The sequence below is a fragment of the Poecile atricapillus genome, chromosome Z (assembly GCF_030490865.1).
Source record: "Poecile atricapillus isolate bPoeAtr1 chromosome Z, bPoeAtr1.hap1, whole genome shotgun sequence".
Classification (NCBI taxonomy): Eukaryota; Metazoa; Chordata; class Aves; order Passeriformes; family Paridae; genus Poecile; species Poecile atricapillus.
This window is the reverse complement of record NC_081289.1, coordinates 114015294-114034149: the sequence shown is the minus strand read 5'-3', so window position 1 is coordinate 114034149 and position 18856 is coordinate 114015294. Positions and strand designations below refer to the sequence as shown.

The window sequence follows — 18856 nt, the reverse complement described above, 5'->3', positions numbered from 1 at the left end:
TTCAAAACCTTAACCTGAGATTAATTTTTGCAGCTGATCTCTGTACCTTGGTTAGGTGTATATATATAAACATCTGCACCTCTGGCAGCATACAAAACAAGCCTTGCTGATAACTAGAAAGGTTTTATAATGCACCTAACGTACTGAAATAGTATGAATGTCCATATGCTTTCAGAGGCATCCTCCATCCATTACAACTTTCTTGAACATATATAGCTGTTTGGTTTGACCTTCTTGCAGTCAGTTGCCTGCCATTTTCCTTGCTTCTGCACAAATACACAATTTCTTCCTTTCACTGGAAAGTGGTGGGAGCTTCTTCTCCAGTTTATGTAGGTTACAGGTTCTCCTCCATTCCACTCCCAATGTCCAGGGTTGACTTGGTCATTCAAACCTGTGTGAAATCAGTAAGATCAAATCAGTGATGTTTATTGTCATTGGAGCCAGATGTCAAGAGAGTCATGTTGTTCTATAAGTTGCTCTTCATTAAAAAATGCACACAATTGCATGCTGAGAGAAAAAGAAAACATCTGGTAGAACACAAGCAAAACACAATTTATGATTTAATTAGTCCACTTTAATCACAGTTAGTGCCATATGAATAAAGGAAAGTACACTTTTCTGCAATAGCATATATCTAAAATGTTTTTTTCTCCTTTCATCTATTATGCGTGTATCATCTCATAGGTTTCTCTTTGGATACTTGAAATAGCAAGGAGTCTGGACAGCATCAGATGCCTTCAGATTTCTTCTGAATATAAAATTCTGCAGATCTTTGTGGACTTGGTTTACACTGTTTAAATTAACAGCTGTAAAATTAGCTTGTGTTAATTAGTACAGTATAAATCATATCTTTTCCCCTAGCCTGCTCAGAGTTACTATCCTTTCCATAGCCTCCTTAGAGTTACTAAGATCAGTATGTGTTGCATATAATTTCATACATGACCTGTCTTCTTAGGAGGGACCAAAATAAGAAAATTTGCATTAAGAGTCTTGTAGTCTTTATCTTTGTCAAACAAGCTTATTTCTTTCAAGTTAGCAGAATTATGATACCATTAAACATGATCAAAAATTAACTGTGTTTTTTGAAGTTAATTTAGTTTACCTAGTGTGTCCATCTCAGAAAATTACTAAGACCTGATAATTGCAGTTCAGAATCATAGAAAAAGAGCCAAACTGAAGACAGTATAGCAGAAACAAGAAGGGTAAGATAAAAGCAGTAGCACTAATATATGAACTAAGACAGTCATTCACAGAAAGGAGGTACTAAGAAGACCCATGCAAATTCTTTGCATTTCTCATTAAATGTAAAGTGCCTAATAAGAAATAGCTAAATCTAAAATTATATGATTAAATGTTCTTTAGCTTATCATCTAATTAATTAACAAGATTTCTTACACAAGATGACACCATTAAATTAGAAATAACAAATAATTATTTAAGTTAAAACAAAACAAAAGAAAAAGCTAAATTATGGATAAATAAAGTACCAGTCAAAAGAAAGATGAGATAAACAAAATTGAAGGAGCTGCACCAGAACTATTTTCACAGGCTTATGTCTAAATAGGAAAGATTTCAAGACAAAAACAGTCCAGCAACAGACATCATGATAAACTCATCTTTTTGATAAAGACTTATAAAAGTAGCCAGCTAAATTATGGCTTTTGGTTTATGCCTTGCACTGAAATAATAAAAGCAGCAGAATTTGAGGACAGTACATTGTTTGAAAACTAGGCTTGAACTGCTGCAGCATTTCTGCTTTTCAAAATATACAGGAACTGCAGTCTGCAGAGGGGACTTGCAGCCAATATACTTACCTATCCAAAAGGGCATCCTCCCGCTGAAGTCCCACAGCCACCGCATATGTTGTTCATTAGCCACACTTGTTAGACTCCCCAGGTATCTAGGCTCAGCGAGAGAGGACAGAGTAGTTAGCATTCCACAGAGTGACAGACAGCTCCCATCAACTTATCAACAATGGGTGTTGATTCTAGTATAAAGCATATAAATAACGAGTCACAGGAAAACCACAACTTACTGGCATGAAGGAATAATTAATTACCTTAAGATGAGGTCATAAAACTGTGGATTACATGGAGAGGAACCAAAGTCCTAATCTGATTTTTCTAACAGAAAAAATAAATCAGCTGGGCAACTGAAAGAAAAGTGTACAGAAAATATGTGCCTCATACTCATAAACTGTGTTTTAAACTATTGGTACAATTCTTTATACCTTATTTTCCATGAAATAATAAACTTCCTACACTGAAATCCAAGCCACTGAAAGATACACATTCACCTATTTGGTAGTAGAGCAGGAGATATCTTTTTAAAATAATGTTTTGACAATACTGAAGCTTTGGATAATACATGTAAGTGGTAATGTGGTTTTGAGAAGTAATCATAGAATCACAAAATCATAGACTGCCCTGAGGAGGAAAAGATGCACAAAGATCATCAAACTAACTATTGGCCCTGCACAGGGCAGCCCCAGGAATCACAAAATGAGCCTGAGAGCATTGTCGAAATGCTTCTTGAACTCTGTCAGGTTGGTGCTGTGACCATTTCCCTGGGGAGGCTGTTCCAGTGCCCAAGCACTGTCTGATCTAAATCTCCCCTGTCACACACATTCTCTAAAATCAACACGCAGGCTGTTACATCAACCACCCCCTCCACCACCCCCCATTTCCTTCCTCTCCCTCTATCCCAGCCCTTTCTTTGTTTGCATTTTCATCCTCTTCAAAATTTTGGGTTTCAGCTGAGACATTCTGGTTCTCCATCCCGTGATCCTGCTCACAGTAAATGCAGGTATCCCATGGGTTCCCCCTGTTGTTCATCACAAGAAATTTGGTATCTGAAAAGGCTCTGAAAAAGCAGTGTATTTTTCAGAGGGCTGTCTGCAGTGACTACACATTTAGTTCAGATTGGAGAGAAGCTGTGGTTTGTATTAAGCAGACTATTTGTGAACTAAGTCAATGCATAAGCTCTGCTCTGTGCATGTGCTACAGTGTGCCTGTTCTAAAGGAGAGTTTGCAAATCCTAGCCACTGAGTCACTGACAAATCTTCCAACCAGTACCAAACATACAAGCACCAGCTACTCTTAAGGCTACTCTTAAGCCATGTAGAGATCAGGCTAAATCTTTAGACATTAAGGGACAAATGTCATTCTTTACATTTGCTGGGAACTGTCAGCCATCAGTGGCTCTACTTTCTTATTTTTCCATCTTGGTGTCTGCATTGATATCATATCAACTTTTTACATGTCACAGCTGGTGTTGCCATCCCTCTGATGCTGAGCCTCTGGTGCTGACATTTCTTTTGTCCCATATTTCTGATTGCTGCTGTCTAAAAGTCTTGCCAACCCCTTCAGCCTCCCAGAATATCCTGGGTGACAGTTGATAGGGCCAGAGCAAAAAACACTGCTCATAAAAACATTTTAAGAGAGCAAAAAATGTTTCTAACCTCAGAATAAGTAAATGGTACTGTAAGGATTTAGTTAATTTTTGTTAATTAAATAATTAATTTGTTAAAATTTGTTAATTAAATAATTTTGCTAGACAACAGAGACAAAAGATCACTATTGCCCCAGATGAAGTGATGACTGTTCTTGAAGACCTGGGGCAGCAACCGGGCCTGAAGAATGGCATAACCGACTTGAGCTAACTATAGAGACCATGAACAGATATTAGAGTGAAAGCCCACCATTAAGCCTGCTGCCTAGTTAGAGATCCATGCCTGGAGCTCCATTCCTTTTGTTGCCCTGTATGTCTTCTAAGAGTACTGATGGATTCCATATGATGCCACACAAGATAGGGAAGCAGGAAAGATATACATGAGGAGAAGTTCAAAGCAGTAATCCACAATATTCTGCACAGTCTTTACTGCACGAAATCTGGACTATTCCTTAATCTAGGCCCACAGGGTCCGGATATGAAATAAATTCATTGTGTTTCTGAGGGGGGATGCTCCTGCTGCAAAGTCCTCCTCCATTATCCCTGCAGGCTGACCAAAGCAGCAGGGGATGGAGTGGCCCTCTGCTCCATGCTGCATGGTGGATCTGTCAAGGCCAGCAGGACAGCCAGGTGTTAGCCCTCACCCTGCAATCATAGTTGCCCTGGGGCAAGCACTGTGGGGTAATGTGGGGCCCATCAGGGGCTCTCTGAGCTCCCGGGCCACCACATTGACATCTGTGTACACTCTCCTCACCTAGAGGTGTGGCAGAACAGCCTCAGCACTGTCTGGTAGGGGTCAGGATTGTGCACCCACTGTGGTAGAGGTCCCCAAAACTGCAGCCTGTGAAGGTGTTAGCAGGGCTTCTGCTTTGCCTCTAATCATGGTGAGACATGCCTGTATGTCCCAAGGGTGACAGTTCCACCCTTCTGGGCAGATCTGCCAGGCACAGACTCTCCAATAAGCTAGGAGCAATGCTGTTACACTGACGAATACTGTCAGGAAGTTCTGTACTTCATCTCCTTCTACAGACAGGGAAAGCAAGCATAGTTAATTCAGAATGTTCTCCCAGGCTAACTGCTTCAGCAGCAGCCTTCCATTCTGCCTCACAGTGACTGTGATTGCACTGACCCAATGGACCTGAGAAGAGGTTTGTGCAGCTGTTTCTGTGGTATCACTACCTGGTGAGCAAGAACAAAAATGGAGCATTTTATCTGGCTTCTTTTTAAGGACACTCAAAACCCAGGAACTAAGTCATTTACTTTAGGTGAGCATATCTTACTTCTGATTGTCCTAGAAAATAAGAAACCAAAAAGCATCAGTGTGTGTCAGCAAATGCTCTATCATTTATGACATACAGGTATAGTCTGAGCAATAACAGTTTCAGACTTCAATCCAGGTACCAGGGAGAAACTTCATCACTGTGAAAGGAAAGCACTGCAATAATTATATTGTAGTTTAATGTTTTCTCAGTAGGAGTGCTTTCTAAGTACTGCTCAAGAAACACAGTACTGAAGAGAGAACAACTGTTCTAACTGTTACACCTAGTTAGGGGGATTATGTATTGCAGGGAAATGAGAAGCATCCTGAAAGAACACAGCACTTCCATGCTACTCACTGAACCTCGAGGCATTGCATCAGACACCGGAAATTACAAGATAAGGTTATTTATGGAGCTGTGTGCTTCTAACACTTCCTAATGTAAATTAGTCAAGATAAGGGGTTATAATTCCTCATTAGGGAAAGAAACAAAAAAAAAAAAAAACCAAAAACAGACAAACAGTAACCAAAAGAAGCTACAATAAACCCACACACATCACTTTTTTCTGGGCTAAACCATCCATTTAAAATTGTTCCTTCATACTTTATATTTTTTCTTATTTAGTCAAGAGCATACTTTATCTTAGAGCAGTTGCACAAATTAAGGGAAACATTTTGTGTAGCTTTTGACCTTGAAGTATATGGAAAGTACTTGGCACAAAGACTTTACTGACTTTCCATTAAGTTTTGTGATACATTTCAGAGTCTTATACCATTTTGTTAAATTTAAGATTGGCAAAAACAACTTGACTAAGTATAAAGGTGTCTATGGGATTTTATTTGAACTGCTGTAGTAAATCCGTGTCCTATACTGATGCTGAAGGGGGTGGTGGGGGTGGTGACTGAAAGACTGTGCTTATATCAGTCTTTTGTTTGGTCACCTAAGGAGCTATGTGATATCTTGAAATAGGTTTCTAGTGTATCAACACCTCATGTAATTCAGAACATTCAGATGAGGGTGGCAGACATGATGCAGTGCTTGCAGGAGCCCTGCACTTCCAGACTGGCAGCTCAAAGTCAGACAGCGTACACAAGGCCTTTAAAATGACTCTAGGTACTGGGATCCTCTGCTGGAGTAAAACACAATAATATGAGTTAAACCAGTATTGTTAAAGAACCAGTACTGGGAGAAGAGGACTGCTGTCCTGCTTTGCACCAGGGAACACTGAACCATTATGAAGAATCTAATATATTACTTTAGATGTGGTTCTGCCTGTGATTCCCAAGGACTGAGGCCACATGTAACTGATATAGAATCATCAAACAAAATAACATGTCCTGCCTTACACAGCTAGCAGTAAACTACCTGAAATCTAATAATATTTTAGCTTCAATTAAATATTCAACCTCAAAAAAGATAAAGGTATAATATGACTAACAAGGCAAAAGACACAACTGTGGGTTCTATATATCCAGTTCTTCCATCCCTTCAGTGGCAGAAGTGAAACCATCTCACATACAAGTGAGCCCTGCTGTACTGACCCTTGGGGAGGACATGTTCCTGTTGGATAAACAAGAGCTGTGGCATAAATCATCAAAATTGCTTCTAAATCAGGCTGCTGTGGGATCACTCAGCCGTAATATCCCCCAGATGCTTCTCTTCACATTGCCAAGAGCCTCTTCATGCATAAAAACAAAGCTAGAAAAATGAGTTCTTAAACCACCTTTCTCTCCAATGAATTGGAGAAGGGTTAGAAGTAGTGCAAGATTTTCACAGCAATTAACTGACATTTCCCTGTCCGCCTCCCCATCTCCAGTTTAACACTGACGTACAGAAACTTGCATCAAGACATGCACGTATTTTTTTCTGCTTCTACCCCTGTACATGGGAACTGAAGAAAAGCGTTGTATTCCACCTCTAACAGATGGATACAATGTATGTCAACAGGAACTCCAATAGGCTTGCATTAGCCTGTGCATATGTAGTTACGTCCAGACAACAACTGCTTCCACAATAAATTGATAGCATGACTTTGATGGAATAGAATCACAGATTATCAGGTTGGAAGGAACTTCAAGGATCATCTGATTCCAACCTTTCTTGGCAAAAGGACAGTCCACATAAGATGGACCAGCAATCTGACTAGGTGAACCTTAAAAGTATCTGATGTTGGGGAATCTCCCTGGGGAGAGTCTTCTAAGGGCTGATCTCACAGTGAAAAAAAAATTTCCTTGTGTGTAATTGGAATCTTCCCAGGAGTAACTTGTTCCCATGACTATTCATCTTTTCTATGTGACTCCTTGTAAAAAGAGAGTCACCATCTTCTGCTCTGCCACCCTCTAAATACTGAAATTTGGTGATAAGGGTTCCCCTATGCCTTCTTTCTTAGCATGGCAGGCTTTACTGTCCTTTGGTCATCTTTGTGGCCCTTCTTCAGACACTTTTCAGCCTGCCTACTGCTGTATACTTTTTGTATAGCCAACTCCCAAGTCCATCATGTCAGGATTGCAAAGTTGTCTCAAAAAGGGACAAAACTTGAAGACTGTTAGTGAATCAACTTTCACAATGCTTGCGGTCTTTTCCCTGTTCTGTATAACATAAAAATTCTAGCAAGACAAATGAATAGGAGCTTAAAATTATGTCATTTTTGTAGTAATAAAATATTATTCTTTTTTTCATGGAAGTTGGCTGATTTACTTAAAGTCAATTCAAATATTTTCATTTAATATCTACTTTGTTGATCTATTGACAATTGAGGACCTACCTCCATGGTAGTTTTATTTCCCTGTTGTAAACATTTAAACATCAATGGAAGCAGTATTAATAACTGAAACACTGCAGTTATTGATGGTGATGATTGCTGGAGGAGCTGGGGAAAAGCACAAGATAAAATGTAATAAGTTACGTTCTTGTACCACATTTCAGCGTGTTCCTGGAGCTGTACTTTTGTAAATCAGTTCCAGATGGAGGCAAGGAGTACTCCATTTACTGCAATAAATCTTCCTTAGTCCATGCTAGTATGACATTAATTGAATTAGCACTGCCCTAGGACTCATTTCCTTGTGGATTCAGTGATACACCTTGATTTTTAACACTGTCATTTAGTTACTGTTGTTTACATGTATTTGCTTTTATTCAGGTTAATACCTACATTGCACACTATAGCCTTCATCAAGAAGCTACCACCTACAAAAAATATGGGTCACAAAGATCACACTTTTTAGAAGATAAGAAACACCTCCTGGTAGAGTGACATATGGTTCCAAGAGATCAATTCAGTGTTAAAGCCTTCAGAAAAAAAAAAAAAATATTCACTATTCATAGCTTTGTTTGCTAATAAGTAGCATAATAAAAGCAGATAATAACAAACAATTTCAGGAGCTGAAATTGTAAGTAAACCAAGTGATAACATAGTATTTGGGGTGAACTCACAGGAGCACATAACATTTACATTTTAGTAAAGGCTATCTTCCATCAGTTGGGAGCTAATAGTATCAAGACTTTTCTTTTGCAACATAATCTGGCATAACTGAGTAGAATGAATCAATGCTTGTTATGCATGCTTGCCCATGATTCACGATTCAGCATGTCCTTCCACTACTTACGGAACATACTCTGTTTCTATAATTTCCAGCTCTTCCCTGTTTCAATTTTCCTTTGGTGTAATGGAGAGGTCTGGAGTAATGTAGAGGTTTGTTTAAGCCCTTTCCATTTTTCAGATTGGTTTTCAACCTGGTGCTCACAATTCCAGACAAGGTACAGAGCATGGCTATCCTTGGACATGCTTCATGTTACCATTGCTAACATTTTTTTCCAGTGCTAACCTAATACCCCTACAGCCAAAATCTCAAAGCAAGTGTCCAGAAAACAAGACTGGCAGTTTTTTTGTCTCTTACTTTGAGACAACTGTTTTTATTATTATTGTTGTTGTTGTTATATCCTTAAACAGTCAGAAATGCACTGTTAAATTGAATATAAAAGTTTTCAAGTAGTTACAGAATCTTCAAAGCTGCATCTTCAGAAGAATACAGTGAGGCACACAGGAGCTGACAATATTTTACCACAGCTATATCAAGAGGGGGTAATGTCAAGGAAGTGGTGGGTAAGAGAGGATGAAATTCTGAGTCTCTCCTGACTCTGGGTTTTTCTTCTCCCAAACCAACTCTCCTATTAGGAAAGTGTCCTCACTGCAGATGGACAGCTTTAGGAATTCATGCTGTGATTAAGACAGCATCACCACCTGAAACATTATGAGACTAATATTTCTATTGTCCACTGTGTTGGAATCCCAGGATTTGTTCAATTTTTGGGGGGAGCTATGCAGAACAGCCAGAGCTGGGCTTATCCAAATAAATTTGGCCTCAAGAGCAGCATTCAGCTCAGGGCAACAGCAGTGCACAGCAAATGCATGATGGTCTCTTACTGTTCTCTGCAAGCCTGAGCAGCAGTGTTCCAGGTGACCTTGTGATTCACCACCAGGAAGTAGCAGCTGCCCTCATGATAAGTCCATCCAGAGGGACATTTCTTCATAGTTACCTCCTAAAATAAAAGAGGAAGAGGTAAAAGAGACTTCTTTCTGTGCTCAGATAGTCTGTGCACTAGTATCCAAAATTAAACCAAGCATGAACTTTGGTGTCTATAAATAAAGCTACAGTATTGCTTAAAAGAGTTAATAAATAATGCCTGACAGAGGATCCTAAGATTTATAATTACTAGCTCTAATGGTGATAGTAGTATTCAGGTCAAAAAATCCTCTAAACATTTTATATTAGTTTGAACACCATTTTCTGTCTCCTGTAATCTGTACTGAGAAAGCAGTGTGACAAAAATTCAGCATGACATCTTAAATAGTGGGGGGAATGTATGTTTACAGAATACCTAAGAAAGCTTATTTTTTACTCAATTCCACCTGTTCTCCCCACAGACTTCATTCACTGACTGTGTTATGCCCACATTGTCACAAGCACCAAGTCACTAGTGCTCATGTGGCTTGTCCAGGAGCACTGTGGATGACAGAGAAGAAAGACAACCACAGCATTGAAGTCCTCATCGTATTCCTGGGAAACTTTTGTTTCTGCAGGAAGCAAACCTGAATCTGGATAACATTTGTTCCCTGTTTGAATAAGTAAGTAATAGTTACAGGAAGGTCATCTGCTTTAGGGTACCACCAGTCCTAAATTCCATGCTCTGATGTAGACACCTATACATGGCTACATTTTTATCTTGCTTCGGGAATTCCAGAACTTCCATGTTATCCCATCACACTGAAATAACTTCTTTGTGCTTTCTTCATAATGCAAGAGACCCTTTAAATCTGGTGTACAAGCCTTTTGAAAAGAGTAAAAGTGCTGAAATGAGAAAATGTCATTTGAACATTTGAAGGAAAATAATTACACAAAACAAGTTAAATGAAACAGATTAATTAGGACTTATATTAGAATTTCATGCCATGAAAACTCTTCTAGGTGTTAAATAATTTGGGAAAACAGCACGACTGAAAACAGATGGTGAAAATGCCCATGGATAGAAAGGTTTCATACCTTATGTCTTGATCTTGGTTGAACTGCAAGTTCTGCCTTATCAGCCTGTGGGATTTCTGTTTTCCTAGAGGAGATGACATTTATCTGTGGTTGTGCCTTCTTGTTGGTTTCAGCTAAGGAGGTGTCATCCTCTCTTTTGAGTGATACAATCCCATGATACTTCATTTTACATCACACACACAAGAACAGGAGAGGAACAGAGAGGGTTAGTACATACAAGCAGCTCTTAAATAAACTAAATAAACAAATAATAAAAATTAATTATTATAAAAATTATGGTAAGTCAAGGGAAATTACACCAAAGAAAAATAAAGATAAATAGAAAAATTAAGTATTGGACATAACAAATTATTAAGAGCTATAAAGCCTGGAAAGAGCAGAATCAGAAAGAAATTATGGAAATGTCTGACCGATATCCATAATACTCTTACTTTGAAAACCACATCTGTTTCATTTCTAAATACAGATGAAGGCTGAACCTGAAAAATATAGAACAGCAGAATGAGATGGGTATATTCATGCATCATAGAAACAAGAAGACTTTATGCAACATTTACTACTAGATTATACATCATGCAGAGCATATCTTGGGTTTAGTTCTTTCTCTTTTACTATAGAAACATATAATTTCTGAAAGGAGCTATTAAAAAGCACAAAGTGTACCATACAGTGTGTAACATTTAATGTTCATAAAAACAGATTCCAGTAACTTTTAAGGTCACAATAGCAGAAAGTTACTAAATACCTAGCTAAATCAATATAGCTTAAGCAGGAGAATCAGTGGGCGAGGTTTAAATACATATTCCTTGTTTAAGCCAACAGTATTTTCAGCTTTATAACTTCAGTACCAGATGAACAGCTTCTATACATTTGCCTGGCTCCAACAACTTCTAACTTACCCCTAGCTTTTATAAGATTAGAAGTTTCATAATTGCTGAAGTTGCTTCATGCCTGTTTCCTCCCCCAAGTCTTGATTTTATTCCTCTCTTGAATACATGGATCCTCAAAATCAGCTTGGTTTGGTTTTGGCTTTTTCTTACAGTTTTTTTTAAATAGCCCCCAGGTCTGACTCAGAGCAAACTCATGTAGTTACTATGTGGTCAGATAGAATTGCTACAAAAATGGCAGTTAAATGAAGATATCACATCACAATAAACTCACTTATCAGTCCATCACTGAACTAGAGAAGTTTCTTACTATTCTGCCGTTTCCAGTTACTCTCAGCCTGGTCCTTGACCGATTTGCCAGGCTGCGCTCCTGCTGCAGGTCCCCTCTGTGCTCTCTCATCCCTTTGGAGGGAGGCAGAGGGATCCCTTCCAAGGAAACATTGCCAGGCCTGGAAGGTGATGAGGAGCCCAAGGAAACTGGAAACAGTGTGCCTCTCCCCCAGAAGTGATGCTTGCTTTGGCCAGAAGAATGGGAATAGCTGCATTGACCTGAAAGCATAAAAAATGGCAGATGGTCAGTTCTAACTGCATGAGCAGAAAACTGGTCGTGTTGACATGGGCACATAAACAGCTTGTCCTTGAAAGCTGGATGATTCTTTCACTTGAAGTAGTTGATTTGCTGTTTGTTCAGTCACCCTCGTTTCTGGGGTTATCTTTAACTATAACTGCAACTACTACCTATATAGGATTTTATATGTGATGCATCTGTCTACCCACAGGTCAGAATTTCAACCAAGCATCTGCTGATAATACCTGGCTTTATGCTTATATTGGGCTTTGAAGTGCTGGGGGTTTTGGCCATGAATATACAGGTATCTTTAACTACCACAGATGGTACTTCATGCCCAGAGAAGATTCTTCTTGTAAATCCAGGACACTGTTGTTTCAATGAGATCGTTGCATCAATTAAGTCCTGATTTACACTAGGAATGTTTAGGAGAGAACAAATCTGAAATTTTAAAGGGAATTTTTTTAACATGAAGCCTAACTCATTGCAACATGGATATTTTAAATCTTGTTTCACTAAACACCAGAAGAAAAAACACTCTTCAGACGCCAGAGGTGCAGCTGCTTTTTCTAGTTATTTCTACAGTTTTCTTATGTTTCTGTTTCTACAGTTGCCTCCTTTTTGGTCTGATTTTAGGCCCACCACATTTCATCACTGAAAAACACAACAATTCAAAGACTAAACTGTTTGCTGTGAAGTTGTGGACTGTAGTTTTTAAGCATTGGAAAATATATCGCTAAGACATGGGTAAATTTGTTATGTTCCTTTTTTGAGAGGAAAGTAAATCTCTTTCAGAGGTTGTGTAACAACTAAATTATAACTGGAAAAAAATTCTCATGTATCTAAAACCAATTTTTCCCACTTGAATAAATGAAAACTGAACTCATGTTATGAAAAGTAGTTTCTTTCCTGGCACTTTTCTCATTTTGTAGTTGTTGCTTCCTCCATGCTAAAGAAATGTTTCCTAAACATAAAATGTTTCCTAAGAGGATGCATATGATTTTGTGAGTGAATAAAGAGCCTGCAACTGTTGAGCCTGTTTTTTCTAAAAAGAAATTAGGCAGTTTGATCTTAGGAACAACTTGTGGTTGAAAATAGGTAGCTACTCAGGCAAGATTGTCCCACCTTCTTACTCATGAAGATCAAAACAAATACCTTCTTTTGAGTCCAAAATTTTCACTGCAGCTTTTGTCCGTGTGCCAAGAACAGCATTCACAGGGGAATTCAGAACTACTTCAAAGACTTCATCATCTTCCTCTAATCCGTCATAGGTAATTGCTACATTCCACATCTTGGTTGACACTCCTAACAGAAATAAACATTTTAATTACTCTTTAAGTGCTATTTCAATCAATCAGGGTGTCAAAGAAATAGATTAATTAACATGTCTGCAGCTAGAATGGAGTAGATTGTGTATGCTATTGTGCTCCTACTGACTGACTGGGCTCCTGCTGTTCTTCCAAATAACACTTAGTTTGAATTTGTTCCTGGGCAATGATGATTCAGTTGAAGTGCATGCACTGTAACAAAAAGCTGCTGTAGATGTGCAAAATTGCACTGCAATGCATAGACTTAGGACTTCCACTGTGATTTTCAAGAGAAAATGTATCATAGGGTTTTTATCTAAAAAGCTTAACTTTAAAGATGTAAGAGTTATTTAAAATACCTACAAATGGACAAAAAACTATGTCAGATTGAAGTTCAGCCTTCTAGGCAAGTTTTAGCATTGTTTTTTCTTGTTTCCTTGTCTTTACTGGGTACCTTCAGGCTCGTATGTAAATGAAAAAGGGCCTTGGACATCTTGAATAACCTAACTTGTTCTCAGTTTTATCTAAAATTGACCTGTGTCCTGAGCTTTACCTATAATGACTGAAGTTTTTAAAGCACGCCACAGCTCAGCTCAGGGTGAATCCTATCCAGCGTAGTTGCTGGGAGATTAGGAGATATTATTTCAGCACTTTTGATATTTTAACTGATATAAAAGACTGTAGGCAATCTAAGTAATAAGGATATGAATTCACTAAAGAAGCCCACAGTGCTTCCAAAAAATGAAACCAAGTCTTAAATAGTATTCAGATTCTCTAGCTAGAGATATTTAAAAGATTGCACTCTCCAATGCAAGAGTTTACTCTTCCAGAATCAGTGAATTAATTTTAGAGTTATTCAGTGCACTATTTTATACCTGGATCAAACTGAACAAGCTTGGAGGAAGTCACAGTGAAGTCCTTTCCCAGCCTAGCAGATATTTCATTGACCTGAGAAGAAATCAAACAGTAAATGCCATGCTCTGACCCATTTCACTGAACTCCTTCTGCTGCGTGCTGAAGGTACTTTGCACATTTCAAACAGACAGACCAACCCATACATATACTCAGGCTGGGAAAAAAGATAAGGACCTGAAGAATAAACCATCTTTATGTGCAACTGTCATTCTGTCCTTGCTCATGGCTTAGAAAATGCTTCATAAAAAAAAAAAAAATAATCCCTATCTTACAATTTTACTCATTCCTCTCTCAGACTTGACAGCACCAGGTAACCCTGCTGCTCACCATGCCTGGGTACCCTGCCATACCTGGCTCCTGTACAAGCACATCCTGTCATCTCACAAGAGCAGCAGCAACCTGGCCATGTTTTCCTATTTGGCCCTTCGTGATATCTTGAAAGAAGGTTTTTCACACAGAGCCTTCTGTCATCCCCAAAGACTCATTAGGATAGATGTGAGCCCTACATGTGTAAATACAGGGATTCCAGCAACTCCCTGAATTTTCATAGGAAGCACCAGGGGACACCAGTTTCCACACTGTGTATGTGTTCCAGCTCTTGATGCTGGAATCAATTGCACTGCAAGTGACTTTTCTGCAAGTGACTGCTAGAGTAGAATCACCAGAATCTGTGAAGGGTAGGACAGGATGGCCCCTGACTGCATCATTAGCAGAATACCCACTAACTTCAGTAGAAGAAAAATCAAAATTATGTTTCTAATTAGGGCTATAGCCCTGAGAAACCATCAGGGTGAAAAATAGTATTTTTCTAGCTAGGGGAGCTGATAAAATACTGGAATTTCCATTTCATGAGGAAATATAAAATTTGTGAAGGCAAGTTGCACAAAACCTGTTTTACAAAATTATAGCCTGCAGCTTTCAGTCTAGTCTTTTTGACATAAGACAGGCAGTCACTGAAGGTACAGAGGGTTTTCCTAGGCTATGGGCAGTAGGAGGAGAAATGGAGAAGGCTGCCATGGCTGTGTAGTTGAAGTCCCTATACCTCCTGGGCTCTTCCAGGCTGAGAAGGCAAAACAAAAGCCCCAAGACCCCAGATTGCCCAAAGCCTGAATTTTAAAGTGGCAGATCCTGGAAAACAAGCTTCTGAATACAGTGCCAGAGGAAACTGCCTGCTCTGTTTTTTCATCAATACTGAAATGCTGCTCCAAAACATTCCAGGTTTGGTTAATTAGTGTTTCTACTCAAAACTCAAAAAATTTTGTCAGAAATGTTTCAGCCATCTGTAGTAGCAAGGACAGTTTCCCAGTAAGTATGAATTGAATCACATGGCCTCTTTGATGATTACTGAATTATCTTTATGTCTGAGGAATAAAACAACAGGCTGCACTTACATTTAATTTAGGTTGTTAGCTTTTGGCTTTACCTTCATGGTTATAAAGGCAGACTCCCCCAAGTGTCCTGCCCTGGTGATTTTCAGAGACACCACTCCCATGTTCTCGCACACCTCATATTCAGTCTGCAGCATTTCAATTCGAGACCACCACAGCTCCAGCCTGTGGGAGAGAAAGGAATGTGCATGTAGAGCAAAGCCACCTGGCCAGCCACCCCCAGCCTCTGCTGCTCAGAGGCTGTGTGAGGAGCCCTCTCTCCCGACTGCTGATTTAGCCAATACACATACTGAGTCTCTGTCTCCAAATCAACACATTTGTGTGATTTAACTGATTAGGAAAAGGCAGAAATAAATCTTCCAGACCAGCCCTGATATACCCTAAACCACACTTGAGCCTTGTTTCACAGCCAGGGGAATTCTGCAGTAACTTTAAGAAGAGCAGTTTGTCCATAACAATAGGCCAAGACAAGTTATCACTGTTTATCCTGGTTCCCTTTAGCCTTGCAGTTTTATCATACTCTCGCTTCCCAGTCTTTTCTCAGCAATATCCTCCTTTCTACCCATCTGCCTTCATCTATTCCCTAACTCTCCTTCTGCAGCATACAGAGTATGCCCTGGGACTTTTCTGACTTTGTGCAAGGGCCTTCTCTCCTCCCCTTACTTTAGTCTCTGCATACTACACTCTTCAACCATTCCCCTATCTGATTCCAGGTGTCTTATGCACTGAATTTCAGAATTGTTTATGGAGGATGAGGGCAGTGTCTGAACTTTAGAAGATTGTGTGCTGCACAAGACAGTCAAAGATCTTTCCTTTTTTAAAGCTATTATAAAAATTAATGAGAGTCAGAGAGGGATGAATGAGAGTGCAAAGAAGCAAAATAAGCTGAGCTATTTGAATTTTACTAAACAAACTTCTAGGCCTTTCACAGGTGACTAGTTCTGTCAGCAGTGGAAGTTTCCTCCTGTCCCCCTCTATCCTCTGATGCTAATTTTGTGGGAAACCCATTTAGAAGCTGTGTTGCTTTATTTTTGCTAAAGAAGATAGATGTGCCAGATGTATTCCAGCAGCATTCAAATAAAAGCTAGGACATGAACAATAAATTGTGTATTTTGAAACTGTGATCAGTAGGTGATACATACTTTAAACTGAAAAAATATCTCACAAGCTTTTAAATCCAGTATTAAAATAATGTTTTGTCACTAAAATTCCCATTTGTTCTTCTAGCTGATAACTTCACTTTAACACCTATTTTCTGCAAAAAGAGCTTTCTCTTTGCTCTTTTCCTAAAGCTGTGCTATGCATTGCCATTAATTTACAAGGAGTTGCACTTTCCCATGAGAAGTGGCATCACATAATGGTGGTTTTAATGTTGGCTCATCCGCAAGCCAGCACAGAGCAGCTGGGCTGTCCATGCTCAGATGTGTTTGTGTATAGGGACATCTCTTGGCACAGCACATAAATGCTGCCTCCAGCTCAGCTCAGTCCTTGTCCTCTCTCCAGCGTGAAGGGAAATGCTCTGCCCCTAGGTACAGCTCTCTGCTCCTCTTTCTTTACCATGAGCCCTGGTTTGTGAGTAACAAGTTTAGCCCAGAAAAACTACATTTTTGTTGTTTTTTTTCCCAATTTCTTCTGATTAAATAAGTTGTTTGCACATTTAGCCCTATTTTCAGAAATAAAGAGGAGCTTTATTGCCTCTGCTGAGGAGCTACTCGCACTTACGGCTTTTATCGCCAAAGCACAGTTCAGATGATATTCTAATTTTTCTACTTGAAGCTCATCATATGTACATACAAGGAGGTGGTGGGAAGTATGCTTAATACATGCAGCAGATGACAAAGAAGATGCTATGTGATTTCCACCTTCTTTCAGTGCTCTTTTGCAGAAATATGGCACTCACAGCTTTGTCATTTGAGAGCATCCCTTCCATTGTAGTCTCAAGCTTGCAAAAACTGCATTGCCATCAGCTAAGGGCAAGAGTGACCTGCAGCTGCAGGACCATGTTCATGAAGCAGTAGTCCCATCCTTCAGCACACAGCATCTCAGCTCTCCAAATGTCCAACTTCCACTAAATGCAGTATGTTTCCTGGGGAGGCCCTGGAGGCCCTTGAGAACTGTGACACATGCTAACCTGGAGCTCACCCCTAGTATTTCACCTTCTTGAGGGGTGTATTTCACCTCCTCTACCCCAACAAAAGCAATGGCATGTTGCATTGCCCATGTCTGCACGGTTTCCAGCCCAGCACCTGTTCATCTACCCCAGGGGGCAGCGAGCACAGTGCAGCACAGCCCCCTATCACCAAGGAGTGGAGCTACCTTTGGGGTGCTGCAGAGTTTCCACTGGCGTCTGTCACTTGAAACTCCAAGTGGTCTGAATTCACTTCTTGTGATTGGTTGATGACGTACAGTATGATTCTGCTGTTTAAATCTTTTTGGCTAAATCCTTCCTGAATTAATCCACCTAGGAAAGACGAGTAATATGCAGGTAACCAAAAGCCTGATAATAAGAACCACATTGTTAATATTGACTCTTTTCAACTTTTCTTTTTGTTAAGAATCTGAATTTAGAGAAATGCAGGTTTATAGCTAAACAGCAACATCTGTTCATTATAAGCCCCCCACCGATTTCTTCATGTGTAACCTGTTTATCAAAAGGCCAAATTCAATAATAATCTTTTTTTTCCTTGATAGAAATAAAAATGTTTCTCAGCAGCAGCTATTAAAAATGATCTCAAACTCTTTGAGGACTTTTAACAAACTTAAGACTCAGGTTTCATTGCAAAAATTTTGTTACTACAGTCAAACTTTGCCCAAAGTTTGCTAAGAAATTTTGATTCCCCCTATCAAGCAAACATTAACAGGATAGGACTTGAAATTTGGTCTGGTATGGCCCAAAACAGAGATTATAAAAGAAATCACCTGTTGTTATATTTTCCAGGTAGCCATAATGAGGACCTCGCAAAATCTTAAAAATTATTTTGTCATCTTCTGTATTGGGGTCAGATGCCCTCAGGGACTTGGCAGTAATATAGATCCCATAATTGCCATTCTTCAGCAGTTCCACATCAGAAAAGCAATGGAGATGAATGATTTTTGGTGCCATTTTGTCCAAATGATCCACCTAAATCAAAGTTAGACATTCATTTTACAACATCAGGGTATTCTCTGTCCTGCTTTTGCTAAAATCATATAACTTGAAACTTGGTCTTAAGGAAATATTAACAGCCTCTTCATTAGTATCAGGGTTTTGAAACACAGAATTTTGACATGCAGTGCAACTGGGCATACTTTGTTTGCTGAAACATGCCACATAGATACATACAAAAAATCACAGTAAACATATATGAGCCTATGGTGAAGTATGAAGGACTTGAAAACAGGGGAAATGGGAAGTGAACAGAAAGATTTTAGCAAAGAAAGAAGAGTCAGAGCAGGTATCCTACAGATACTCTCAGAGAGAAGACAGGATGTCTAGGTGGGGAAGCAAAATGGCTGTAATTCAAGATTCCTGTGACATGAAGATCAGCAGTCATACTCACACC

General features: G+C 39.3%; 1 protein-coding gene across 1 annotated transcript in view; it reads right to left on the bottom strand.

Annotated features, from left to right (window-relative positions):
• The window catches only part of FREM1 (FRAS1 related extracellular matrix 1), a 58708-nt gene continuing 39852 nt past the window's right edge, over positions 1-18856 (bottom strand). The window contains exons 25-35 of the mRNA XM_058826218.1: positions 18234-18435; positions 17631-17775; positions 15350-15479; positions 13887-13959; positions 12860-13009; positions 11447-11685; positions 10681-10728; positions 10250-10408; positions 9133-9248; positions 1815-1900; positions 1-391 (exon numbers count right to left, since the gene is read on the bottom strand). Of these exons, the coding sequence (XP_058682201.1) occupies positions 192-391; positions 1815-1900; positions 9133-9248; positions 10250-10408; positions 10681-10728; positions 11447-11685; positions 12860-13009; positions 13887-13959; positions 15350-15479; positions 17631-17775; positions 18234-18435 (1548 nt within the window). The 3' untranslated portion in view covers positions 1-191. The remainder of the gene's footprint in view (positions 392-1814; positions 1901-9132; positions 9249-10249; positions 10409-10680; positions 10729-11446; positions 11686-12859; positions 13010-13886; positions 13960-15349; positions 15480-17630; positions 17776-18233; positions 18436-18856) is intronic.